General features: G+C 60.5%; 2 protein-coding genes across 2 annotated transcripts; one reads left to right on the forward strand and one right to left on the reverse strand.

Moving 5' to 3' along the window:
- Nucleotides 1–5,856: 5,856 nt before the first annotated feature.
- Nucleotides 5,857–11,603, reverse strand: JRK (Jrk helix-turn-helix protein). Its single transcript, XM_072949848.1, has 2 exons — nt 11,352–11,603; nt 5,857–8,469 (listed from the first exon to the last, which is right to left on the reverse strand). Exon 2 carries the CDS (start codon nt 8,135–8,137, stop codon nt 6,515–6,517), a length of 1,623 nt encoding a protein of 540 aa, XP_072805949.1. The 5' UTR covers nt 8,138–8,469; nt 11,352–11,603; the 3' UTR covers nt 5,857–6,514.
- A 6,519-nt stretch (nt 11,604–18,122) lies between these two features.
- On the forward strand, nt 18,123–20,475 carry PSCA (prostate stem cell antigen). Its single transcript, XM_031690360.2, is given in 4 exon segments — nt 18,123–18,177; nt 19,082–19,193; nt 19,719–19,843; nt 19,846–20,475. Coding segments are annotated over 4 exon segments (699 nt in total). The 3' UTR covers nt 20,253–20,475.
- The last annotated feature ends 4,375 nt before the right edge of the window (nt 20,476–24,850 follow it).

Raw genomic sequence — 24,850 nt, forward strand, 5'->3', positions numbered from 1 at the left:
GCCAGCGTGGAGCCAGCCAGGCGGGCAGTGGGGGAGGCCGTGTGCCAGGCCTGGGTGAGCTCAGGGCAACAGCAGACACTGGAGGGCCCGTCTGGCCGGGGCTCTGGTGGCCTGCTGCCCCCTCGGGCCTTTGTAGAAAGCATTTTCCTGCAAAGGCCGAGCAGGGAGAGCGAGATGAGGGCCACTCAGCTGTCCATCTCTTTCACAGCCCCTGTTTCTGCTTCGTCCCCCCTTTTCCTCCCCGAGTATCTCTGAGCCAATCCCACACCCCGAATCCTCTGCCCTGTGAAGACACCGTGTGTCTAAGACACCAGGGATGCTGGGAAGCATGACCAAACTCCCTAGGACTCTATAAACCCGCAGTCTGTGGTCTGCCCGCCCCACCAGCCCCCAAGGACGTTGCTTGTACCAGGAGAGGTCTGTCCACCACTCTTAAAGGACAGAACACACACACTTGGCGCGCGCACACAGACACACTCCTGCAGCTGAAACAATTAAGTCAGTAAAATGGCCTTTGTGTTAATCCAGCTCAAAGCATCCCATGAACTGCATCGTCGATGGCCGTACAGCTTCTCCACTGTTGGCATCCCCATCTTTGGTCCCTGCTCTAAGAGCCGTGGTGCCCCAGGTCGGGGAAGGCGGGAGTCCTGGGGTCAGAGCTAAGGGGGTGGGGAGCCCAGACTCGGCCCTTCAGGCAGAAGCCAGAGCGAGGCGGGGGCTGAGGCCCCCCGGATGGCGGGCCAGGGCCAACCCACAGGGCTGGAGCAGTGGGAGCTGCCCGTTCACTGTTGGGAGTGAAGCAAAGTTCTGGAAATAGTGCAGATGGCTGCACAGCAGTGTGAGTGTGGTCAGTGCCCCTGAACTCCACGTTCAAAACGGTAAAACGGTGAATTTTGTGTATGTTCGTTCCTACAGTCAAAAATAGCTAGAAGAAACAAACCCAAGGGGTTGATGGAGGGGACCTGATGACGCTGGGCTGAGGACTTGGGGGGCCTCAGAGGAGAGGCGAGGCCACCAGGAGGCCAGCACCTGCAGGAGGCCCCTGGAGGGATAGAGGCAGGTGCGATCGCCGGAGCCCAGGGCTGGGGCCACCCGGGGACCGCAGCCTGAGAATCGGCACAGCACAGGGGAGACCCCAGCCCATCCCGCCCACCTGTCTCCCCATCTCCTTTGGCAGCGGCCAGCCTGGGAATGCAGCGCGGTGCTCCGTGGCTGGGCTGCAGGAAGGGCGGGCCCAGGTGGGAGCCAATGTTTGCTGAGCACCTACTGTGGCCCAGGCATGGCCACATTCCATCACCTGGTCCATGGGTGGATTCAGGCCTGGAGAAACTGGGAGGAGCCAGGTCAGAGGGGCCTGGTCTGGGTCCTCGAGCCCAGTCTGCGTGGGGTTGGGAGCGCAGCCCCAGGCTAACCCCCCACTCCCGCTGTGTCTCTTCATCACACTTACTGAGCCGCACTGCGCTCGAGGGCAGCCTAGGGGGGCAGGCCTCCTTTCATGGGGACAGAGGGGGCTCCAAGGAAGAAGACAGGAATTAGCCAGGAGTGTGGCCCAGGGCGCGCAGGGACAGCGGCCCCCAGAGACAGCCCCGGCCCTGGCCTGCTTTCTCGGGCTGGGGCCTGAATGTATGTGAGGCCCCTTCCCAGTCGGTCTCTTTGTGCAGCCAGGAGCACACAGCCTCACAGCCACACAGGTGTGGGGCTCAGTCTCAGCTCTGCCACGAGTGGAACCATGGACAGCGTCCCCCACACCCCAGCGACCTGTCTTCCTCCAGGACACCCGTGAGGTTAAGTGAAATGCTCTGCGGCTTCGTGTCCATCACGGAGCTGGCTCTCAGCTGGGCTTGGCACACGGCCCTCCTTCCCTCATTCACTCACCCATCCAGGGACCCATCCTTCCATCCACCCAATCATCCACACACCCTTCTGTCCACCTACTCACCTGCCCACCCACCCAGCTCTTCCCCAACCCACCCCCTCCGCCGCCGTCCGATTGTCTGCGCGCCCCTCACTCCCTCACTGAGAGGCTCTTGTGATCGCTTCCTGTTGGAACCTGCTGGATGAGGCCTGTCTCACTCCTGAGGACGGCTGGGGCCAGCCTTTCCTGTACTCAGAGGAAGAGTTCACGGCGTGTTCCTTGTCAGCCACCCCCCGTTCACAGTCCCCCTGCAGACTCTCCGACCAGGGAGATGACCTGCTGCCCCACCCTCAAGACACCTTGTGAACGTGACCGCCCCTCACTGTCCCCCGAGGCCCCCGCAGCTCTCTGCAGGATCTAAGGCCTGACCATGTTCAGTTTTCCCCAAGTGACTAAAAAGCATCCTTTCCGTTGGTGTTTTCAAATTCAGAGTGAACGAGGTCCCACGTTGCCTGGTTGACTCCTGGTGGGCCTCCCGAGGTCCTGGCCTCAGGTCAGTTGGGAGATGTGCCCCTCTGTGCTGCATGGGGCAGTGAGGCAGACGCCGCCCCAGGAAACCTGTCACCACAGGTCCCAAGAGCAGTCTGGACTGAACAAGCGGCTGCCTGTGACCTGGCCCTCGGCATCGCGGGGCCACAGCAAAATCTTTGGCTGGGCAGTAAAACAGCTCAGGGACCCCGCACGCGCCCCGCCTTCCGGGCCTCCACCCCTCACATGCACAGCGGGTGTCCGGGGGCCAGGCACGCCCCCCAGGCCCGCACACGCCGACCCCTCCGCGCTTCCCGGCTTTCCGGGCCTCACTCGCTGCTTCCTTTCATGTTGTTTTTTCTAATGTAGCCTTTTAATTTCTGGGCTGGCCACATACCTCCAGTCAGAAGCTACTTGGGACGTGCACGCGGTCTCTCCCCGAGACAACACGTGGCTCCCAGGCGCCCTGCCGTTCCTGGGCTAGCGGGACACCCAGCGCAGCTGCGGGCGTTACAAAGCCACCGCCTGACGGAAGGCAACGCCTTCTGAAGCTGACAGACGAAAGGCTACATATCCACAGCCCTTGTTAATTAGCTTTCTGATCTACCATTTCTGGAAACTTCGTTTCCATGGATTCGAGTCACCACCTAGAACTGTTTCCTGAGCCCCAAAAGTTTGCTCCCACCCACCCCATTAGCGGCCCACACGGCACGTTTCTACACGTTTCTACACGCAACAGGCCCGGTGACACGCTCTGCCCACGCCGCCCTACACGACTGCTCCTCAGATCGGCTGAGAAAGGCGTGCGGACACTGACTCGGCCAAGATGCAGCCGCCTTCCCCGGCGCTGGCTCGTCCGGCTCGGAGTCGCCACCCGGGGTCGCCCGCTCTCAGCCTGGACTCTAGTACTTTTGTAAGGCAGGCCTGCTAGCAACACACTCTCAGTTTTGTTACCTGAAGCATCTTTAACCCACTCCCCTTTTGAGAGAGCGCTTTGCTGGCACAGGACTCTCGGGTGTGGGCTCCTCTGGAGAACGCAGGGTGTGCTGTGCCCCTCCCGTGGCCTCCTTTGTTTCTGACCCAGAGTCAGTGGTTAACCTTGCTGGGTTCCTCTTGTGACAATGGATCGTTTATCTCGCGCTGTTTTCGAGACTGTCTCTTTGTCTATTTGTGGATCTTTTTGTGTTTGTCCTCCTTGGAGTTCACTGAGCCTGCTGGATTTGTAGATTAAGGTTTTTCAATAAATTTAGGAATTTGAGTCACTGATTCTCTGAATTCAAGGATGTTTCAGTCCCTATTTGAGCATTTTGCTCTCCTTCCCTCGGTTCTCCCCTCGTGTGCGCTGTGCGCTCAGCGGTGCCCACGCTGCCTGGCAGCGTCTGTCATTCACCATTTTCACCCTGGTCTTTTCATTGCAAAATCTCTATCAACCTCTGTCTCCATCAAGATCAGTCTCTGCCAGCTCGTATCCCCTGCGGGGCCCTCCAGGGAACCCTTCGTGTTGTTACTTTTCAACTTGGCTTCCCGTGTTTTCTAAACGAGTTTTAATCAGCGGACACCCTCTACCTGACGCGCCGTTGTTATCGTATCTTCCTTTCTTCTTCCTCCCTTTGCTTCTTTAATTACTGTTTCCTTTAGCTCCTTGACCGTATTTGTAATGGCCGATTTGAAGTCTCTTCCTGTTAAATCCAACATCTCATTCTCACAGGCAGCTTCTGTTACCTGCTTTTTGGCAACAGTACATTATGCGGCCAAACTTCCCTGCTTCTTTGTATGACCAACATTTTTGTCTGGACACCCTGTAGGTAACAGACTGCACCAGTTCTGGGCACTGGTCACCCCTCACTGGGACTCGTTCCTGCCGTCTTCTCGTTTGCTTTGTTCAGTGGTTGACTGGCTGTGTCATCTCAGCGGCCCCCCTACAGCCCCTGACTGAACCCCTGATGCTGTGTCTCAGGGGTGCAGCCTTGGGAAGAACCCCACGTCACACCCCCAGGACCATGGTTTTGTCAAAAGCTCTGACTGTGCGGTCCCTGCCCACACCCGGCTCTCACACTCCACTCATTGCTGGCCAACTGCTCCGCTATTTTTCAACAGTGCCCTGGGCACAAACTGCTTCTCAGACCAGTCCTGTCCAATGTGGCTTCTTTGAAGGAACAGATCCTGAGACCAGCGTCCGAGTGGCTCCCTGACCCAGACAGCCGACAGTTTAGCTTGTTCACTGATAAATCTATCAGCCTCCTCCCACCGGCCTTTCTCCACAACGTCCAGCTGCTGAGAGCTCCCCTAGGCTCGGACTTCTCCCTGCTCTGCTGTGAATGAAGTCAGCTCCTTAGCAGAGGGTCTAGGAGCTCCCTGTCCCACAGCCCGCCTTCCCCTGAGAAAAACCTCGGAGCCCAGCTCTGGTGCTGGGAGTGGGCGACAGTTCTGCTCCAGGAGCTGATGGGGGCGGGGGGGCAATCCGATCCCAGGTCTGCTGGGCTGGCCTCTCAGTGTGGACCCCCATCCATGAGCTGAGGCCCACCCTCATTCGCCTGCCCCCTCATCCCCAGAAGGGGCTGCGATCTGGGAATGTGACTGCCTGGAGCGTGCGCTCCTGTCCTCTACAATCACGCTGTCCAGACCCCCGTGCAGCTGGCAGTGCCTGTGCACCTGGGACCTGGCCCAGGGGACGGGAGCAGCAGGGCCATGTGCTCAAAGGAAGCGGTGTGCCTCCCGCTCCCTGCAACCCCTGTGGCCAGGTGGACAGAGGGGCTGACCATAGTGGGAGAGGTTCTCACAAGGGCAGCCTCGTCTGCCCACCTCCACAGGAGGGCAGCCTCGCCTGCCTCCCAACAGCTAACCTTGTCACACCGGAGTGACAGAAATTGAGTCCAAAAGTGGCATAAAAGCCCACGGTGCACAGATGTTACCCCAGACATGTGACAGAAACGGGCAGAACAGCACAGCACAGGGGCAACCTGGCCCAAAGAATCGGCACAAAACTTAAACCAGCCCATGCATCATACGTGCGTTTAAAGCAGGAAACACACAGCCCACAGTGAGCCATGCCAGCCAGGACTGTCACCTCAATGCCTGGAAAAATGTAAAAATACCTGAGAAACTGGTGGCAAACCAAGCTGTCACCTCCCCTCGGACCTCACGGGGACAGGGGCTCTCGGTGGAATAAACAAAGGAACGAAAGCCCTGGGCCGATTCACGCGCCACGACGTGACTTCAAGAAGAGGGTGGAGTTCAGGGCAGAGCAGCGAAGAGCGCAGGGAAGCACAGCCACCTCACGCACACGCAGGCGGAGCTGCGGCCCACAGGGGCTCGGCCCCATGGCTCCGGGGGGACGGAGGGCCGAGAGCCAGCTGCCAGATCCAGAACAGCCACGTCTCCCTGCAACTGGCCTGTACAAATCCAACTGGCCTCCCCTGCACGTATCACTGAGACGTAAGTGAAAGTTCAAACACTGCTCGGCATCTCAGTAGCCTGTTTTACCGTTTTTATTCTACGACCCCAGACAAATTTTCGAACCTCTGGTCAAGGTTCATTAACACAAAAGCCGTAAATGCGAAATCCTGGGGAACGAGGGACAGTGGACTCTATACTGGACTTCAAGCCAAGATGCTAAAACGCCGGCAGTGCCCTGTGGTCCCGCACCGGGGGGACGGCACCGGGCTGCACGCTGCTGACGGCTATGTTGGAACAATCCCGCCACCTCAGCTCAGGGTGCAGCCCCTGGGCCTGGGGGCCCGAGCCCGCGGGGGAGACCTGCTGACGCCGCAGAGGAGTGCTGAGACTCGTACTGCGGAGTGTGATCGCGGCTGACGTGGGGACATGTGAGCACGGAGGGGGGACGGACACGTGGCTGCGAAGCCACAGGCGGGGCTACGCTGACTCTCATTTATAACTGAGTCCCGCCCTCAGTGACCTGCCTTCGGGACCAGCCTAACCCAGGGCTGGCCCCAGACGCGCAGACTGAGCCCTGGCAGGGACGGTAGTGGGCCTCGGGAAGTGCCGGCCTCGTCGGGTGGCAGCAGGCACTGCCATCAGTGGGCAAAGCCTTGGAGGGACGGGCTGCCCTGAGCAGTGGGCCACCGACACTGTGGCCCGGCCTCCCGGGAGAGCTCTGTGAGTGTGGCTACCTCAGTCCTTACCCGCCGTGGACGAGCCGGGCAAAGGGGAGCGAGCCCGGGGGACGCAGGCCCCAGAGCGCTCCTGGGGGGCCTCAAGCTTGACTGCGGCCCTGAGGGCCCCGCGCCGCCGCGACAACTGCCGCTGCCTGATGAACACGGAGCGCAGCGCACGCAGCTGCCCCACCTCCTGCGCTGTGAAGCAGGGCTGCCCCTCCGCGAAGCGGACCACGGCGTCAAAGGACGCGGCCGCCTGCTCCCAGGCCGCCTCATCCTCCTCCTCCGCAGACCCCAGACCCGCGGTGGCCACGCCTGGCCCCTCTTCGGCGGCCATGCTCCCCAGCAGGCCTCGGCTGGGGTGGGAAGGAGCATCTCCCCCAAGCCCGGGGATGTGTGCGAACGTCTGTTCGTGAGGTTTAGTCCTGAGACGCTCGGGCTCCTCCTCCGAAGACGAGCCTTCGATGAACGTGACCTCGGGCCACAGCTTCCTCCAGGCCCGGCTGAAGACAGCGCCTGGCACCGCGTTCCAGGCACAGGCCACGTTGATCACAGCATCGTTGACATTGTAGCGGGGGTGGAAGGCCTGCAGCGTGACGGGGGGGCTGATGAAGTTCCTCATGAAATCCCTCCGGATGCCCTGGTCCATGGGCTGAATCAGGGAGGTGACGCCGGCGGGCAGGAAGATGGTGAAAACGTTCTCTGACACCAGCTCGGACTCCCGCGGGTGGGCCCGGGAGCTGTCCAGCAGGAGGATGGCTTTGCTGTCTTCAGGCAAAGCCAGGGATCGGAAATGCTCCTTCACCGCGGGGACAAAGATGTGATGGAACCAATCAGAGAAAATCTCCTTGTCCACCCAGGCATTGCCCTGGGCCTTGTACGCTGCGGGCAGATGCTGGATGCCCTTGAAGGCCCTGGGGCCGCTGCACTTCCCCACCACCAAGGGCTTGATCCTGTGGGAGCCCGTGGCGTTGGCGCACATGAGGACGGTCAGCCTGTCCTTGTTCTGCCTGAGGCCGGGCCCCGCTCCACCCTCCATGCCAGGACCGGGCAGGCAGCGCCAGAAAAGGCCGGTCTCGTCGGCATTGTACACCTGCTCGGGGGACAGACCGTGCTCGGCAGTCAAGCTCCGGAAGAAGCCACAGAACTGCTCGGCTGCCTGGTGGTCGGCCGCCTGCTTCTCGCTGGATGCATCCAGCTTCTTGATGCCATGTCTGGCCTTAAAACGCCAGAGCCACCCGCCAGAAAACACGCAGGGCTCGGTCAGCTGCATCTGCTCGTAGAAGTCCTTGGCCTTCTCGATGAGCATGGGGCCCGAGACAGGCACGCCCTCGGCACGCTTCACCAGGAACCACTCGTACAGCACGCGGTCCAGGTGCTCAAGCTTGGGCGTGTGCAGCGTGCGCCGGTGCGCCAGGGCCTTGTCCGAGTCCGAGCTGGCGAAGAAGCGGAGCAGCTGGGCCTTGTGGGCCCGGATGTCGTACAGCGTGGACATGCCCACATTGTACTCCTGCATCAGCGCCCGCCTGCTCTCGCCCTCCTCTAGGCGCCGGCAGATGTCCATCTTCTCCTTCAGGGTCAGCACCACCCGCTTGCGCTTCTCCCCGGGGCTCCTCCCGGCAGCCGGCTTGGAGGCCATGAGGAGGGGGCTCGTCCCGGCCAACCTGACACTGGCCGCCTTCCCGCCCCTTCCTCTCGCCACCCGTGACCACCCGTCTTGCTGATGCGGGGCCCCAAGCCGCCGTCCCTCCCTCCAGCTCCAGCAGCCTCAGCCTCGGAGGGCCCAGGTCTTCCAGGCTCCTGCACTTCCCCACGGCTGGAATCTCAGGCCTTCTCTGCAGGGACGGCAGCAGCTTCTCCCCTCACACACGGACCAGAGAGGAGAGGGGCCCCGGGAGCTGTTTTCCAGCTAAATGATGTTTCACCGTCTGAGCTGCGGGTGCCTCTCTCACACGCATGGCACTTTAGAAACTGGAAATCAGAAGGGGGGAGAGAAAGATGTTATGGACTCATGTCCAGGAGCCTGTAAGCGCATCCTCATTACCCTCAGACACGCTGGGAGGAGGCAGGAGACGAAGAGTTGTAAGGATGATTAATGTGAGAGCTGGCCAGCAGGCGACGCAGGGAAGAGGCAGCCCAGATAGCTGGGCACTGGCTCTTCCCAGCCTCTACAAGTGACCTCTGTGTCACCTGCTATGTTTCCAAATTAAAAGCGGCTCTTGTAGGAACAACCTGGCCTTCTTGGGAAAATGCTGGGAGAGGCCAGCAAACGAAGCCAGGAAGTCTCAGGTGCTAGGCGACCTCAGAGCCACTTCCTACCTCCAGGATCAACTTTCCTGCTGTAACTGCTCATGGGGCCCCTAGACCTAACCACCTTCACAAACCCCTTGCTCCTTCCAGAGCAGCCAAGGCAGGGGATGGAGGTGCTACAGGCGGCAGGGATTCCTCCAGACTTCCAGGGCTGAGGACCCTGCAAACCCTTCTGAAACGAGGCCCCTCAAACCTTCTACTCAACAGCAGGCCCCAAACTGCTTCTAGAAAACCAGGAGTTGGTGGGCCTCGGGCTCCTGCCTCAGCTGGGAGGGATGGCCAGTCTCTCAACTAACTGGTCCTCACAGCCACGTGCTCGACACCCTGGACACACAGTCACATGTGAGCGTGCAAACTCACCCTCACACACACCTATGCACACAGGTCCGCAGAGGACCCAGGAAATGGCCAGGCCATGTGGGGCTTCCTAAGTACTTGCTAATCTGGAATGCTCTAGGAATAAATCACTAATTCATGCCGGAATCAGAAATATGAGAAGTGTCTTCTGGCCCCGCTGGGAGCAGGGTGGTCCTCCCACACCAGGTACGTCCTTGTAAGGGTTCAAGCTTACTTGCACATCTTGCTGAAAGCCAGTAAGGGAACGTGAAGGAAAGTGCCTTATGTGAGCCCCACAGCTCTGCTCCCACATGTCTTTTGTCACCTTCTCATCCTTCATCCTCATAAAGACCTGCGTTGTCATGGTCCCTTCCAGCGGGGCAATACCATTCCTTTCTGAAAACTTCCCCAAACGCCCCACACCCCTCCCCGCTCCGCAGAGCAGACTGCAGGACAGCAGGTGGTCCTCGCTGCCCTGGGCAGCCTGGGAGAGCCAAGCCCACCACACTCTGCCTGGTAAAAGGCCAGCGTGCTCCGTCCCCGAGGAGCAAAGAGCTGGTGTCTGGACACTGCAGCGTGCCTGCCACAGCAGCCCTGCTTCTCCCTCACGGCCAGCCATGTGCCTCACTGCCCTCTCATCGGAGGGGCTGCCGGTCACTGGGGCAGCAGCCAAGGGCCGCTTACCGGGCCTGTCACCACATCCCACAGCAGTCAGACAGGCAGTACTCACAGACGCATGTCTAGCAGCGACTCCCCACCCCTCCTCCCTCCCAAACCCTTACACTGGCGCTTTGTCCAACTGCCTGCTGTTGGCCACAGAACCACTCACGGGTGGAGCATAAAAAGGTAGCCCTTTGAGACCACAGTGCAACAAAAATGAACAGTTTATTCAAATATGGCAAGAGTCCCAAAGATAAGTCCTAGGCTGTCTGTCACCAGCCAGCTCCAGGAGCACCCTGCCGCCCTTCTGAGTCAGCCTGCTGGGCTGCAAAGTGAGGGTGCCAGTCCTCCAGGGACTGGTTTTCATCCTATTTACTGCATGACAATGTGACTGTGCACTATGTGGTCCTGTGGGAAGCAGAGGGAAAGGTCAAAATCCACCCTTAAGGAAGCATTTAATATGAAGCCACTGTAAAAACCAGGAGGAAACATGGACCCCCAGTGACTTGTGAAGGATTGACCCTAAGCACAATGGGAAGGAGGAGGAAGGGCCAGAAGAGGCACCGGAAGAGGCCCAGCGCCAGAAATGGAGATATGCTCTCGATGGGGACAGGTAAGGGTGCACAGCGTGATAAAGGGGAGCTGAAGACACCCAGGTCGCACCAGCGAGACCAAAACTTCCTGTAAAAGTGAAATTCAAATACTACCTCGGACACAATTTCTTGAACCAAAAGGTAACAACATGGCAAGAAAAATGAAGGCCGTTTCTAGCGTTGCCACGGATATCCTCTTGTGCCCTAGGGGGAGGGCAGAAGGAGCGGAGCGGCGGCAGGAGCGGAGAGCAGCGCGCCCCCCGCATTCTGCCCCTTTCTGCGTGCGGGGAGGTGCACTTCCTTAGAGAAGAGTCTGAGGAATTTAGAGAGAGGATGCGAGAAACTAGCACGCAAGGGAGCAGAGGTGGCATCGAGAGAAATACTCAAGAAACAAGCACCGTGGCTAGAGAAAGAGGTAGGTTGAGTCCTGAGGAGCAAGACGGACTGGGGTGGGGGTCCTCTGCTCAGCAGTGGAAACTTGGGGGCGCGCACCCCGCAGGGAGCGCCCTGGGAGCCAAGAGGCGTCCTCTAGGGGAGGCCGGTAGTTGCCAGCACAGACCCCTCCTTCGTGGGCACCCGAAGCAGGGAGGCGCCTCGGTTGCTGGAGACGCCTGGCGTTTCTATGCCGGGGACCACGTTTGTGACAGGAGGGCAAACACCGAAAGCCAAGAGAGAAGCGAAGCCTCAGGCCGGCTCCTTCCGGAGGAAGGGCCCTCGGGGGCCGGTCCTTCCTCGGGCGGAAGCCCGGAGGCTGGACCCGGCGCCGCGGCCAGGCTCGGGGGCGAGGCTGCGGAGGGACGAGCTCGGCTACGCGGAGCCCCCGGGACAAGCAGCTCGGCCCCGGGCCCCGGCCGCACGCGCGGCGGCTGCGGGGACACTGCCCCGCAGAGCGGGGACGCAGGCTGGGCCCCCAAGCGCCCCCCAAGCGCCCCCCAAGGCCCAGACCCCACTCACCTGCGGTCTCCGAGTCGCCGCCGCCGGCCGGAAACGCGCCGCCCCGCCTCCCTGGCCACTTCCGGGACGCTCTAGGCAGCCTGGAGGACTCGGCGTCTCGGTGCTCCGCGGGCGGCCCCGGGCGCTCCTCCAGCGAGGGTTCGCGGGTCCGCGGGTCCACGGGTTGGGCTCTCCGGGGCCGGATTCTCTGGTTGGGTGATGGGTGCAGCCCTGGGCCGAAGGGGCGGGGGCTCTTGTCCCGAGCGAGGGTGGTAGGAGGGCGGTTGGACTCGGCGTCCCGGCCAGGCCTTGGTGCGGACGTTCCTGATGGGGGAAGGCAGTGCTGGAGCGACGTCCTGCTGGCCAAGGCTGTTTCCCGGTAGGAACCGGCCTTCGCTAGAGCCTCATCCACACTTAATCTGGATGCCTTGGTTGATGAGATTGGGCACTTCTGAGCTAGGGAGGCTTGGAGGAGATTCAGACTTGAGTTGATGCTGTAATGAGTTGAGACGGGGGCACCTTGGGATGGAAATGAATATATTTTGCACGTAGGGCAGTCTGAATGTTGGGGACCTGAGGGCGGGCTCACTGTGGTGGGCTGAATAATGCTTCCCCCAAAGCAGGTCCAAGCCCGAGTCCCCAGAACCTGTGCCTGGGTCACCTCACGTGGCAACGGGGACTTTGACACAATCGAGTGAAGATTCTTTTGATGGGGTATTATCCTTATGATCAGGAGGCGGGCCCGTGTCACCACCAGGTCCTTATGAGAGTGTGAAGGAAAAGCTGGTCTGGTCTAACAAGATAGCTCACAAGTCTAGGAATGTGAAGGAGAGGCTGGGCTGGGCTAACAAGGTAACTCACAAATCTAAGTATCGGAATACTGATCTGAGTTCTGCTGGACTAACTTGTAAATCTTAGTTAGTGTTGGTTTGCTGTTCAAGTTTTTTGCTAGCCAGGTGGATTTTCAAAGATATATATCTGGCTTTGGAATGTTGGTTGCTGCCTCCCTGCCTCCACTTTTGTGATAATGATGCTGCTAAAGCTGTCCCATGCCTGTTGGCCGAATACCCCAAGCTTGTACTTTACCCTGAAAAACCTCATGCACACGTCTTGGAGGTGCTCAGAGCTTCGGAGGAGAAGCCCCTCTGAGCCCGCCGGCGTAATACATCTGAGTACTCCAACCGTCCAAGTGGTGCTTGTTTCTTGGCTGGACTGTCGTTTCCGTAACAAGAGGAGGAAGGAGGCAAGAGCAGCGGATGACGTGACGATGGAAGCAGAGAGACAAGAGGAGACACCAGCACAGGAGGGGATGTGTGCTTTGAAGATGGAGGAAGGGGCCCCAGGAGCCAGAAAGGCCAGGAGGTGTTCTCTCCTGGAGCCTGCAGAAGGAAACAGCTCTTTTGACACCTCAGTTTTAGCTCCGAAGACTCATCTCAGACTTTGGACCTCCAAGGACCTCGTTGTGCAACAGGAGCGCATCTGACTCCAGACTTTGGACCTCCAGAACTGCAAGGTAATAGATATGATGTTTTAAGCCAGGTTTGTGGTCATTTGTTACAGCAGCAACGGGAACGAGGACTTTGATAGCTCCTCCCCCTTGTAGATGCCTGCACCCTACCCAGTGTCTCCACGCAGGCCTCTGACAGGAGCCTCGAACCCAGCATTTCTACACCTGAGCTCGCACCCCCCCTGCCCGGCCTTGCTCCGACTCCGCCTGCCCCACCTCCCAATCACTCCGGCTGAAAACGCAGACAGTCCCTGACCCTCTGTGAACCGCACACTCATGCGGCCTCTGGCCTCTTCTCCCTCCCGCCAGCCCCTCTCCTCCTGCAGTTCCTACCCTGCCACCGCTCTGCTGCTTGCTTCTGTTCTCCTTCCCCTGTATCGGCCACATACAGCTGCAAGGCAGGGCACCCCAAAGTCTGGCGGCTGAAAACAGCAGCTGTTGTGCTGTGTGTGGTTCTGCGGGCTGGGGCTTTGGTTCTGCGGGCTGGGGCTTCGGGCCTGCTGGAGGAGACTAGGGCCGAGTGGAACACGCATGGTGGGACTGGGACCCAGACTCCCAGACTGGCGGGCCCTGAGCTAGCGGGGTCTCCTGGGACAGTGAGGTTGCCCCTAGGAAGGCTGGCTCTGTCCTAGTGTGACACTGCTTCCACCCCGTGGGCACAGGTCACACACACCTCGCAGAACGTGCACAGGGCTGGCCGCCTACAGGGGCTCAAACCCCAAGATGCACAGGGGCTCCCCTAGCTGCTCCCACCATCAAACTGGGACCCCCAGGCCTTGTCTCAAGGACCGAGTCCACTCTGTCAGAGAGGAGGGGGTCAGGAGGAGAGGAAGAGGAGGAGGGACATCCCCTGGTGTCCCATGATGCCTGGCACCGAGGGCCCCTCCCCCAAGTGTGCCCCCAGCACAGGGTCAGGCTCCCGACAGCACCTGATGGGTCACAGCCAGGTGGCCGTTGAGAGGGCGGGCTGAGCTGATCGCTTTCCCCCGCCCCCAGCTTCCCCAGGCTCCCTGAGGAAAGGTCCGCCTGGGCCACCAGCCTCGCCGGTCTGGCTTTCACTGTCCTCCGGGCCACAGGCCTCCCCTGCCCCCAACTCTTTGCCAGGGCAGCACTGGGCCCAGCAGAGCCCCTCACCCAGCTTCTGGAGACTTCCGGTGGGGAGACAGCGCCAACCACCCCCCTAGGCGATGGTCTCGGCAGAGAGGGGGGCTTACTTGGGGGGTGCGGAAGTGGAGGGTGTGAGAAGGGGCTTCTGCACTCGCTGACTTCGCTCAGGAGGAAGGAGTGGGCATGAGAAGTGGGACACGAGGGGCACAGCTCTGCCAGGCCCCCCGGGCAGGGGCCCTGACCAGAGCACAGCGAGTGAGGGCAGAGCCCATCTGTGAGACCCTGAAGGGGCACCTCCCTTGGGACCCAGAGCCCTTCTGGGATTTGAGACCCCTGAGGCCAGGATGGTGTGAGGCAGGTGGACTGAAGGACTCAGTGCATCCACCCCAACCGCCGCACACAGTCAGCTGGGGCACAGCATCCCCACATGCAATTTTCGCACACAAAGACACCTTCACAGTCTTGGAGCTTGCAAGACATGGCCTTAATTTTTAGAAAGCTAAGTGAGGAGTCTGGCCCTGTGAATGCTCTCCCCTCTCTGTCCATGTGTGACAGCATTACCCTCCCAAGTACAGATGCATATTTATATAAAAAAAATGTGTACAACATGTAGGGAAATTAGTTGTGGTTTTTAACATACCATTTTTATCTTTTTAACTTAATTTGGCATAAAATAATGAATTCATCTGAAAATGATGTCTGTTCAAGCACAGGACTGTGCGGCAGCCCCAGGAGGTTGTGGTGGTCTGTTGGCAAGGTCCCTCTGTGAGGCAGGGTCTGTCCCTGCCCACCCTGCCTCCCGCATAGCCTGGCCCCACTGCTGGTCCTACTGGCCCTGGCTGCACATCCTGGCAAGACAAGGGAAACTTCTGGACTGTGTGAACAGACGGGATCTCCAGGGAACCAAACTGGTCTGGGCCCGTGGGCGGGTCAGTGGAGGGCCAAGAGAGAACAGGAAAATCTGGAGTCCCAGGAGGTGACCGCAGAGCAGAGGACAGAAAGGGGGCTGAGGGCGAGCTGTATCAAAGCCATACGCAGACCCCGTCGGCTCGATGAGGGGCTGCAGGGAGCCGCGGCCCTTGGGGACAGCCCTCCCCAGGAAGGCGGGCCAGCGAAGGACTCGGGCTCAGAGTAGGGTCAGGGCAGTATTCTGTGCGCTCCTAAAGCGTGAGTGACAGGGGAGGGGCTCTGCGTGAGACCAGGGTCAGAGCTCAGGGTGTGGCCAGGACCGGGACTCAGAGTGTGACCAGAGTTGGAGCTCATATTTTGACCCTTGTGAGAGCTCAGTTTGGGGTGAGGTCAGAGGTCAAACTGATTAGGGGTAGAGCTTAATAGCTTTCTCTAGGGCACCATGACCATGGTCTTCAATATTTGAGCCATGGCCATTGGGCTATCAGTCTCAGTCAGCTTGGGCTGTCATAACACAAAACCACAGCTTGGGTGACATGAACAACAGAAATTTTTTCCTCCCATTTGTGGCTAGAAGTCTGAGATCAGGGTCCTGAATGGTCAGGTTCCAGTGAGGACTTACAGCCCAGTTGGCAGACGGCTCCCTTCTCACCAAGTCCTCACGTGGTGGAGAGAGCACTGGTGTCTCATCTCGTAAGGTCACTCAGTCCCACCTTGAGAGCCCCGATCATGACCTCACTGAGCCCTAATTACCTCCCAAAGGCCCATCTCTGAAAATCATCACATCGGGGGTTAGGGCTTCAACATATAAATTTGGAGAGGACACAATTCAGATCAAATTCAGACCACTGACCTCCTCAAAATTCACGTCCTCCGGACACACAAGGAACATTTGTTTCATCCCAACAACCCCCAAAGCCTTAACTCGTTAAGGTGTCAACACTCACAGACACAGCCCTGAGTCTCACCTGAACACTGTCTAAATCCGGTGTGGCTGAGAAGCCAGGTGTGGTTCCTCCTGGCGAATTCCCCTCTGGCTGTGAATCTATGAAACCAGACAAGTCATGTGTCTCCAAAATTCCACAGTGGGACAGACACAGGGTGGGCACTCCCATTCCCAGGAGAGAACTCGGAGGGAGGGGTGGCTCCCAACCCCCAACCCAGGAAAGCAGAGCTCATGAGCTCTCTAGGCTGGAGAACTGGGTATAATACTGTGCCGTCCATACCCCCTGGGGAAGCACCATCATCCCCGGGGCTCCGGGCAGTTCTGCCTGACACACCTGAGGTCCCTGTCGTGGGCCGTGGGTGTCCTGTGCACTGCAGGGTGTGGAGAGCGTTCCTGGCCTGCACCCCTGGGAGCCCATAGCACCCTGAGTTGGGACAACTGAAAATGTCTTTGGGCCCTGCCAAATATCCAGAAATGTGGGCACAGAGGACCCCTCCACAGTTTGAGAACTACTGCCTGAGCGAAATCCTTTCACATCAAGGGATATCAACAAGCATTAGGGCACCTGTCAGTATTTGAAGAATGAACGTTCCAGGCTGGTGCTAGGCACTGGGCGCCTTGGACACGCAGACGGATGAGAAAGGCCCCAGTCCAGGGCAGCACGGCCCCAGTAGACCAGGGTTGGGGCAGACAGGGCAGCCCCACATGGAAACAGTGAAGTCACAAAGGTTTTATTTCGTGTGAGGCACCTGAGCTGAGGGAACCGTGCAATGGAGTGGGTGTCAGGGAGGGCACACTGGTGGAGGGACCACACTCACCTCTGCGTGACCTTGAGCAAAGCCCTCCCCTCTCCTGGCCCCAGGCTATGGGGGACAGAGCCCAGTCTGGTAGAGGTCAGGGGGCTGGGCGGGGGCGATGTGGAGGCGCTGGATCTCAGCTGCCCCCTGGCCTACACCACCGTGTGGTCTGGATCCTGGGCTGCCCTGCACTGGAGGGGTCCACCTGCCCTGGGAGATGGGGCCCCTTTCCCCAGGGCTCACCCTCCTTATTTCCACCCCTGACCCTTTCCTGTGGATAAATCGAGGAAGGGGAGTAAGTTGTGGTCCACAAGGCCATCCACTGGGCCAGGAAGGAATCAGGGAAGGAAAGGCAACCCCTCCTGGTGGGAGGGGCTGGTGGCCCCCCAGATGCACTGGGGCCAGCAGGCAGTGGGTGTGGCCTGTACCCACCAGCACCTGCCTGGACCCTCCAGGGGGTCGCAGGGAGACTGTTTACAAAGGGACAGGTGGATTGAGAAGGACAACAGGGGCCACTAATTTCCTCAAGGCCGAGAGCAGCCGGAAGCCACTGGCCCCCTGGGTGTGGAGGGACAGGGGAAGGGACAGTTACCAGAGGCCTGCTGGAGCCGGTGTGATGGGACAAGACTGATGACAGGGATGGAGTCTCGGCCCCCGCAGCCCAGCCATCAGGGTGAGGCAGGAAAGATGACCTGACCTCTGACTCTCCCACCCTCAGGTCTCGGCCTGTGGAAGCCTTTATTGGATCCTCATGGGACCCAGGACACAAACAGGGTGAGAGTGGGTCTGCGCTGGAGATGGCCCAGCCCCTTCCAACCCCTCCTCCAGCAGACGCCACCCACATGGCCTTTCCCCGGCTCCCTTGCTCTAAAGCTCCCTGGTGCGCGGTGTGTGGGGATTAAGTCAGGAGGGTGAAGCCCGCAGGTGGCCTGCACACCCCAGAAGGCCCCCGAGACTCCCTCTCCGCAGCCCACATCTCGCTCCTGCTGATGGCCTGTGACGTCTAATCCAAGCTTGTCGCCCTTGCATTAGCCCCAGGGGTCAGTTTGGCTCCTGCCCAGAGCACAGTCGGGCTGGAGGGAGGCACCCCTCAACCTTGGCTCTGAGACTGAAGGCGTGAACAAGACTCGAGTAAGTGGCCTCCCTTCTCTGGCCTCACCGCCCGCTCTGAGATGCTGGAGTGGTGGCCTGGGGCCTCATCCTGGGTTGGCTGACAAATGGCCGCTGGAGGGGAGAGTGGCCCCTGCCTTCCAAAAATGGAGAGAAGGACAAAGGGGGGGTGCTGCAGCCCAGCAGGGCTCTGGAGATTGGGATCTGCCCTGCCCCCGGGGCCCTCTGGGCTGGGGAAGCAGTCAGTGTTGACCATGGGCAGTACCCACCCACCCCACCCGCTGGCAGAGCAGTTTAAAGCTGCCCATGGTTCCTCCACCGTGCCCACCTGCAACCATGAAGACTGTCATCTTCGCCCTGCTAGCTGCTGGCTTGGCCCTGCGGCCAGGGCCAGGGGAGCTGGGCTGAGGGTGGGGATGGCCAGAGGGCCAGAGAGAGTGGAGGAGGAAGGAGAAGAGGAGGTGGAAGAGGGTGAGGGAGGCCAAGGCAGGAAGAAGGGGCTCCGGTCCAGCCTGGTCCTCTCTGGGGCGGCTCAGTGAAGCTGGGATGCCCAGGGTTGGCTCCCGGCAGTCTCCCAAGGTGGAGGCAGGCAGGCAGTGCCAGGGGTCCCTCCTTCAGCACTGTGGGGCCCCACCTGGCTGCTGGAGTGGGGAATGGACAGAAGGATGAGCTGAGAGCCTGTGGGATGAGTAGGAGGCCCAGGGGCCAAGAGCCGCAAGTGAAGAAGGGCCATGGGGGAAGGAAAGTGGGAGAATGACCAGGTCCCACTCCCCAGGCCCAGCCTTGCCTTCAGACGTGGGCAGTCAGGGTGTCGGGTGCCCAGGCAGGGGTCCTCGGGTGGGAGGAGGGTGCAGGCCTGCACTGCTCTGGTCTGCACTCAGGCCTGGCTTGGGCTCCCCTGACCTAGGGTCCGGGAAGCTCTCAGAGCCTCAGCATCCTCTTCTGGGAAGTAGGGGTCACGACAGAGCTGTGAGGTCCCTGGGGTCGGCCAGTGGCCAGTGGGTGTGGGGCTGGAGCACAGGGCTGGCTACCTGGGGCCTGCAGAGACCTAATCATCATGACAGCTGGGGCCATGCCCCCCCCCATGGACTGAGCGGGGCCGTCCTTGGGCGCCCCCAGTGTCTCACAGCTCCCGGGAGGCTGAGTGCCTGGTGGCACAGGCAATTTCGGGATGGGTCCTATCCACTCTGCCCTCACCCGCCTGGTGCACGCGCCTCTCAGGAGCACGGGCATCTCATGGTAACAGAGCCCTGCTACCAAGGGGGGCGGGCACTCTCCACTTCATGTGACCGATAAGCAAATGAGGTTCCCCCCATCCTCCCCTCCCCACCCCGTGGGAAGGGGCTGGCCAGGCCCCCCCAGGCAGCCCCCCCAGGCTCCGCCCTGCAGTGCTGCTCCTGCCAGGCCCAGATCGGCAACAAGGACTGTCAGCAGGTGCAGAACTGCAGCCAATCTGAGACCCAGTGCCAGACCGAGCGCACCCGTGAGTGGCCCCGCTGTCCCCGCAGTTCTCCCTGTGACCCTGCCCCGCCCCCTGCACCATCCCCTTAGACCCCCTGCGCCTTCCCTCCATTGATAGGAACTCAAAGAATCTGGCATTAGGTCTCTGCCACTGAACTGTTCATCCTTCTGCCCGCCTGTCCCCCTGCCCACTGGTTCTTCTGTCCGCACGCGGATATAGCGCTCAGCCCCCATCTGCCCACCCCGCCTCCCACCCCTCATCTACCCATCCCCTCACTGGATATGCATCCATCCATCCATCAGCCGTCCATCACCCACCCTGATCCACTCATTCGTCACCCACTTCTAGTACCAGCAGGTCTGGGTGCCCTGGACACGTGGACAGGGACAAGACCAGATCCCTGCCCTCACTCTGCTTGCAGTCTCGATGTCCATCCAGGGTGAGTTTTAGAGTAGGGACAGTTGGGACCCCCTGGGAGCTGGGCAAGGCCAGGTGGGTGAGTCTCCAGGACCCGGCCCTAGCCTAGCAGTCCCCTGCCCTCCCCCACAAGCATCGTGGGCCTCGTGACCGTCATTAGCAAGGGCTGCAGCGTGCACTGCGTGGAGGACTCAGAGGCCTACTACGTGGGCAAGAAAAATGTCACATGCTGCTCCGCCGACCTGCGCAATGCTAGTGGGGCCACGCCCCGTGGCCAGCAGCCGTCACTCTGACGCTGCTCCCTGCTCTGAGTGGGCTGCCACTCTGGGGCCCCACAGCTGCAGCATCTGGGAGGGCCGCAGGCCCCATGCCTTGCAGTGGTGCCCAGAGTCCCTGGGCACTGATTACACACACCCAGACCCTGACTCAGGTCGGGCTATGGCCCTCTGTCCTCTGCAGCTCTCCTTTGCTCCCTCCAGGACTCCTGCCCAGCCCCTACTGCCCAGGAGGCTGGTCTCTAGTGACATGGAGCAGACTGCCGATGGCCTGTCAGACCCTTGGGCTCTGGGCTGCAGCCGTTTCCACTGCCCAGTATTCTTACCCACCCCTTAACCCTCACTTGGGCACCTCTTCCTCCAGGAAGCCTTCCCGCCTGCCCCCTCCATGAGCTAAGCCAGGTCCTGCCTGTCGTGCCCCCTGCACCCAGCATGGAGGAGGCTCTCACAAGGGCCCTGCTGAGATGAAAGGTTCTAAGTAGAAATGGAGTCCAGGGTGTGAGGTCCCGGGAACCTCAAGAGATGAAGCTCGGAGCGGGGACCAGCTCCCCGGGTTCACGGGGGAGCAGCAACCCAGCACACACCTTAATAAAGGCCCATTGGCTTGACTGCAAAGAGCCTCTGTCCTTGCATGCGCTCAGGTTGAGGTCAGGTTTGGGGTCCAGGGCTGCGTGGGGTCATCACCTGGGCCCACATCTGTGGCTGTGGCTGTGCCCTTGGCCGCATGGGGAGAGCTCTGGCCCAGGGAAGGTGCAAACGTCTGACTCCTGGAAGGAAAGACGTCGCTGCAGGAGGCAGGGCAGCGTCCCTGGGGCCTCCCGGCTCTTGCATGTTTCTCAAACTCTCGGAGCCTCAGATGCCCACTATGACCTCTCTCTGCTGTGAGGACTGACCCAGAGACTTCAAGGAGTGGAGAGATTTCCTAGTGGGAGAGGTTGCTAAGCCATGAGGCTCCCAGGGCACCTGCTCTGTCCTCCGCTTTCAGCTTGAGGAGACCCCTCTGTCTGTTTCTTTAATTTCTTATTTTGTTTGTTGTAAGTTCTCCACAGTCAAATAGTACAAAAAGGTCTCCAGTGTTGGGCTGGCCGCCATCCCGACCACAGGTCGCTCCCTCTCTCTAGGGTGCCACCATCACACTGCTTGGGGCTCCTTCTAGGGTAACTAACTGTGAGTCCAGGGGACCCCCCCCAGAGGACATGGCCCCTGCCTGGCCTTTTCCATCCTTGCGAAAGCCCCTTTGAAAACACAGCCTGCCCCCCTCCTTGGGGGGAGGGAGTGGTCTGGGCCAGCGCTGGGAGTCCTGGGCCAGGTTGGCACCGACCTGCACAGGACATTTCTGGCCCACATCAGGCACTGGGTGGTGGATGAGACAAGATTAGAGCCCTGTTCCTGGAGCTCTGGGGAGGGGGCAGGAACCCAGCAGCGGTGGGGGCAGGGTCACACTAACCAAAGAGTCCAGGCCAGGGGCCCAGCCATCCCCACGCAGCCGTGTCCCGGGTGGTGATGTCAGGAGGGTATTGTTCCCACTACCAGTGCCCAAGTCACCACAAGTGCTCTTGCCTACCTGCTCCCGCCTCCGGCCCAGCCCACCGTGCTCACCTATGCGCCCCTCTGGGGCCCAGGGCACATGCAGCACAGACCTAGCCCGACCCCAGTCCAGGGCTCAGGGTCCAGAGCTGGGTCTTTGTTTGCTGGGAGGGTGTGAAGAACTGGAGGCCCCCAGGCAGAGCTTCAGGCCCAGTAGTCAGAGGTCGGTGTGGGACCTGGGGCCTGAGGCTGGAGCTTGGGCCAGCAGTGGCCTGGTGACTGGACGACATGCAGGACTGGGCTTCCGGCAGTGCTCTGACCCCAGAAACTGCCCTCCCAGGCTTGCTGACCCTGCCTGGGTGACCGCAGAGGAAACCATGTGCTCTGTCCCCTTAGTAAATAGTCACAGGGCACCTGCTCATTCCAGGCACTGTTGCAGACACTGCAGAAACAGCTGTCACCCAGGCTTGGCTGAGTTCTCCCTGTTCCCTCTGACACCCTAGCGCCACCCCTAGGCCACGGAGCTTACAGGACAGTGGAGTCCGATGAACAGGATAAACACGGAAATGTGCAGCACGCCAGTGGTAAGAGCCAGTATCAAAAAACAAAGCAAGAGACAAGGATTGAAAACACTGGGCTGGCCGGGGAGGCCTCCGCAGGAGCCAAGGTCCAGAGGGAGGGACTGCGGTGATGACAAGCAGGGGTCGGAGCCCACGCAGCCCACGCAGTAGCCATGCCTGTGGTGAGATGCTCATTCTTGAGGCTCTGGCTCATGGAGGTGAAGTGGTGTCCTGGGCCCCTAGACCCTGTTTTGGGCTCCAGGTTTGAATTATTGGGGCCAGGCTGAGAGGAGAGAGCAGGCAGGCCCCGAGAGGCGGGCGTCCTGGCGGGGCTCCCCGCACCCTGCCACCTGGGGCATCATCTCACTTCCTGAGCTGTCCCTGAGGTCACACGTCCTCGAGCTGAGGGCCTGAGGGGGTTGGCCCTGCCCCTCCCTCACCCCAGGATGGAGGAAACACAGGAGTCTCTCCGCTCCAGACCCAGCACATCGGGGCAGAAGCCTCCCAGGGTCCCTCACTCGCGCCACACTGTCTCATCTTCAGAAACTGCGGGAAGGCAAGAAAGAAGACAGCACAGAACCCACTCCTCAAAGCCTAAAATGAGCTCTGTCACTGTTTTCCCCGTCTTTGTGGTGCTTCCTGGGCACAAATAAGCTGGTGCGTACTGTGAGTTTGCACATCTGGGTCACACTCTCTTCGGGAAACCGCTTTTTAAACGTCTATCTCCCCATAGTAAGGAACAGAGACCCCGTGGTGGTTGAGGCGCTCCTCCGGGCAGACTGACGTGGTTTTGTTTTCAAGACGCCATTTGCTGAGCATCCTCCACATGGAAGACACTGTCCTGACCCATCTGTATCTGTAATAATGGGTGACAGCAACAGCAGACACGCGTGCCCTCAGCCCGAGCCTGGCACTTGTCCGTGGGCCTCCCATGCGTCATACATCCATTCCTTACCACCCCCTTTGAGGTAGGGCTGCAAGAGGAGAACCTGAGGCACAGAGAGGTGAAGCCACTTACCCAAGATCACACAGCTGGTTAGAATTGCTGAGGGTGGAAGCTCCAACCCCAGTAGAAACAGGCTCAGAGAGGTGAAGAGCTGCCCTGAGGTCAAGAGCTGGCTCCTTCCACCCCAAACCAGGACTCCTGAGTGGATGTCTCCTGCCCTGGCCCCAGCTCCCAGCCACAGCCAGTCCCAGGCTGCCCTTCCCTGAGGACTCTGGCTCAGCCAGACCATCCATCTGGCCCCTCCAGGGCTCAGGTTGGTTGGCTCCCCCCAGGCTGATGACTCACTTGGCTCCCTGGGGATGCCCCCGCCTCCACCACTTGACTCCAGCTGCAGCGAGGAGTCAAGCTAGATGGACAGGGAGGAGTGTGGGTCTCCGGGTGGGGACAAGGAGGCCCTGGGGAATCCCAAGGGGCCCTTCCTAAGTCAAGAGAGACTCAGAGTTCCTGCCCAAGTGCCCACAGCTGCAGGGTGCAGAGCCGGGACCCCATCCATCTGTCCCACAAAGGCTGTGGGGCTGGATAGCCCCCAGGTGAGGGGTCCTCCTGTGCCCAGTGCCTGGACTGGTAATGGCCTGCTGCCTAAACAGCACCACGCATCCTCAGGGCCCAGGCCTGCGTCACCACCACCGCAGAGTGCTGGGGACGCCCTACCCCAGGGCAGACAGCACCCAGAAAAAAGCCCCAGCGAGCCGCCAGCCACTCTGGGAACAAATGGTTCAGTCTCCCTCAGAGTTATCTGGGGGAAAAGGAGTCGCCGGGTTCCGTCCCTGGGCTGTGGCAGAGCCATCACCTACTAGGGTGATCACCCCCTTTTTATGGACCGGAGTCTCAGGCCCACAGTGGGCTCACACTGCGGACAAAGAGGTCTGGCGCCTTCGCCACCCCGGCTCTGGCCCGCCCGCAGGCTACCCCTTCACGGCAACGGCAAGGTGATCAAGGTGTGCAGGGCCGCGCGCAAGCCCTGGAACCCGAACGGGCCGGGCCAGAGGAGCTGCCGAGCGGCTGCCGCCAGGCTCTGTGCGTCTCGCGCGGCGCTCCTGGGATCCTGGGCGGGGCCGGAGGCGGGTCTGGGGGCGGGGCGGAGCCTGGGTGGGGCCGGGTCCAGGGGCTGGGCCGCCGCTCTCCAGCTGCTCGCTCCGCTGCTCCTGTTCTAAGGGGCAGCATCCTGAGCCCCTGCTCCTCCTGGCTCTGCAGCCTCCAATCCAGGCGGCGGCCACTAGAACTTAGGCTCCGGACCTGCCTCTGGCAGCGATGTCCGGCGCTACCCATACATCAGGGTCCTCGAGGAACCAAGGAGACCCAGGAACATCCCTCCGCTGCTCCCCCACCCTGCTTGGTTCCGCAGGCTGGGATACTCCAAGCCAGGGCCGAGGGAGGGGATTCCAGGGCCGGTGCCCAGACTCCTTCCAATCCCCTGATAAACTGCCAATGACCCACCACAAGATATGTGCATCCATTGTATGAGACTGAAGCCGCAGGATGGCAGAGGATGGAGGAGGCGCTGGTCCCTACAGCATTCTTGGGTTCTGAGCGCCCTTAGTGCACCCGGCATCCTGCTGGCCCTAGGATTTGGCAATCAAAGAGGCAGACCAGGCCCTGGCCTCCTGGCCTCAAGGTCCAGCAGGGAGACAGCACCCCCTGCCTACGGAATCACATCCATGAGTAGTGAGACCGGGGCTCTGGGGATCCAGCCCAGTCTAGGCGTCAGGGAAGGGGAAGATGGGAGGGGAGGGTCCCCCGGCAGAGGGAACAGCATACGGCAGTGTGTGCATGTGTGTGCGCGCGTGCGCGTGTGTCCGTGCGCGCCCGTGTGTTGGGCAGCAGCCTGGATACAAGCTCAGGAGGAAGCAGGGGGAGGGAGTACTGGCTGTGAGGAGGGCGGGGCAGCGGTCTTGTA

Source organism: Vicugna pacos, chromosome 25 (assembly GCF_048564905.1).
Source record: "Vicugna pacos chromosome 25, VicPac4, whole genome shotgun sequence".
NCBI classification, from domain to species: domain Eukaryota; kingdom Metazoa; phylum Chordata; class Mammalia; order Artiodactyla; family Camelidae; genus Vicugna; species Vicugna pacos.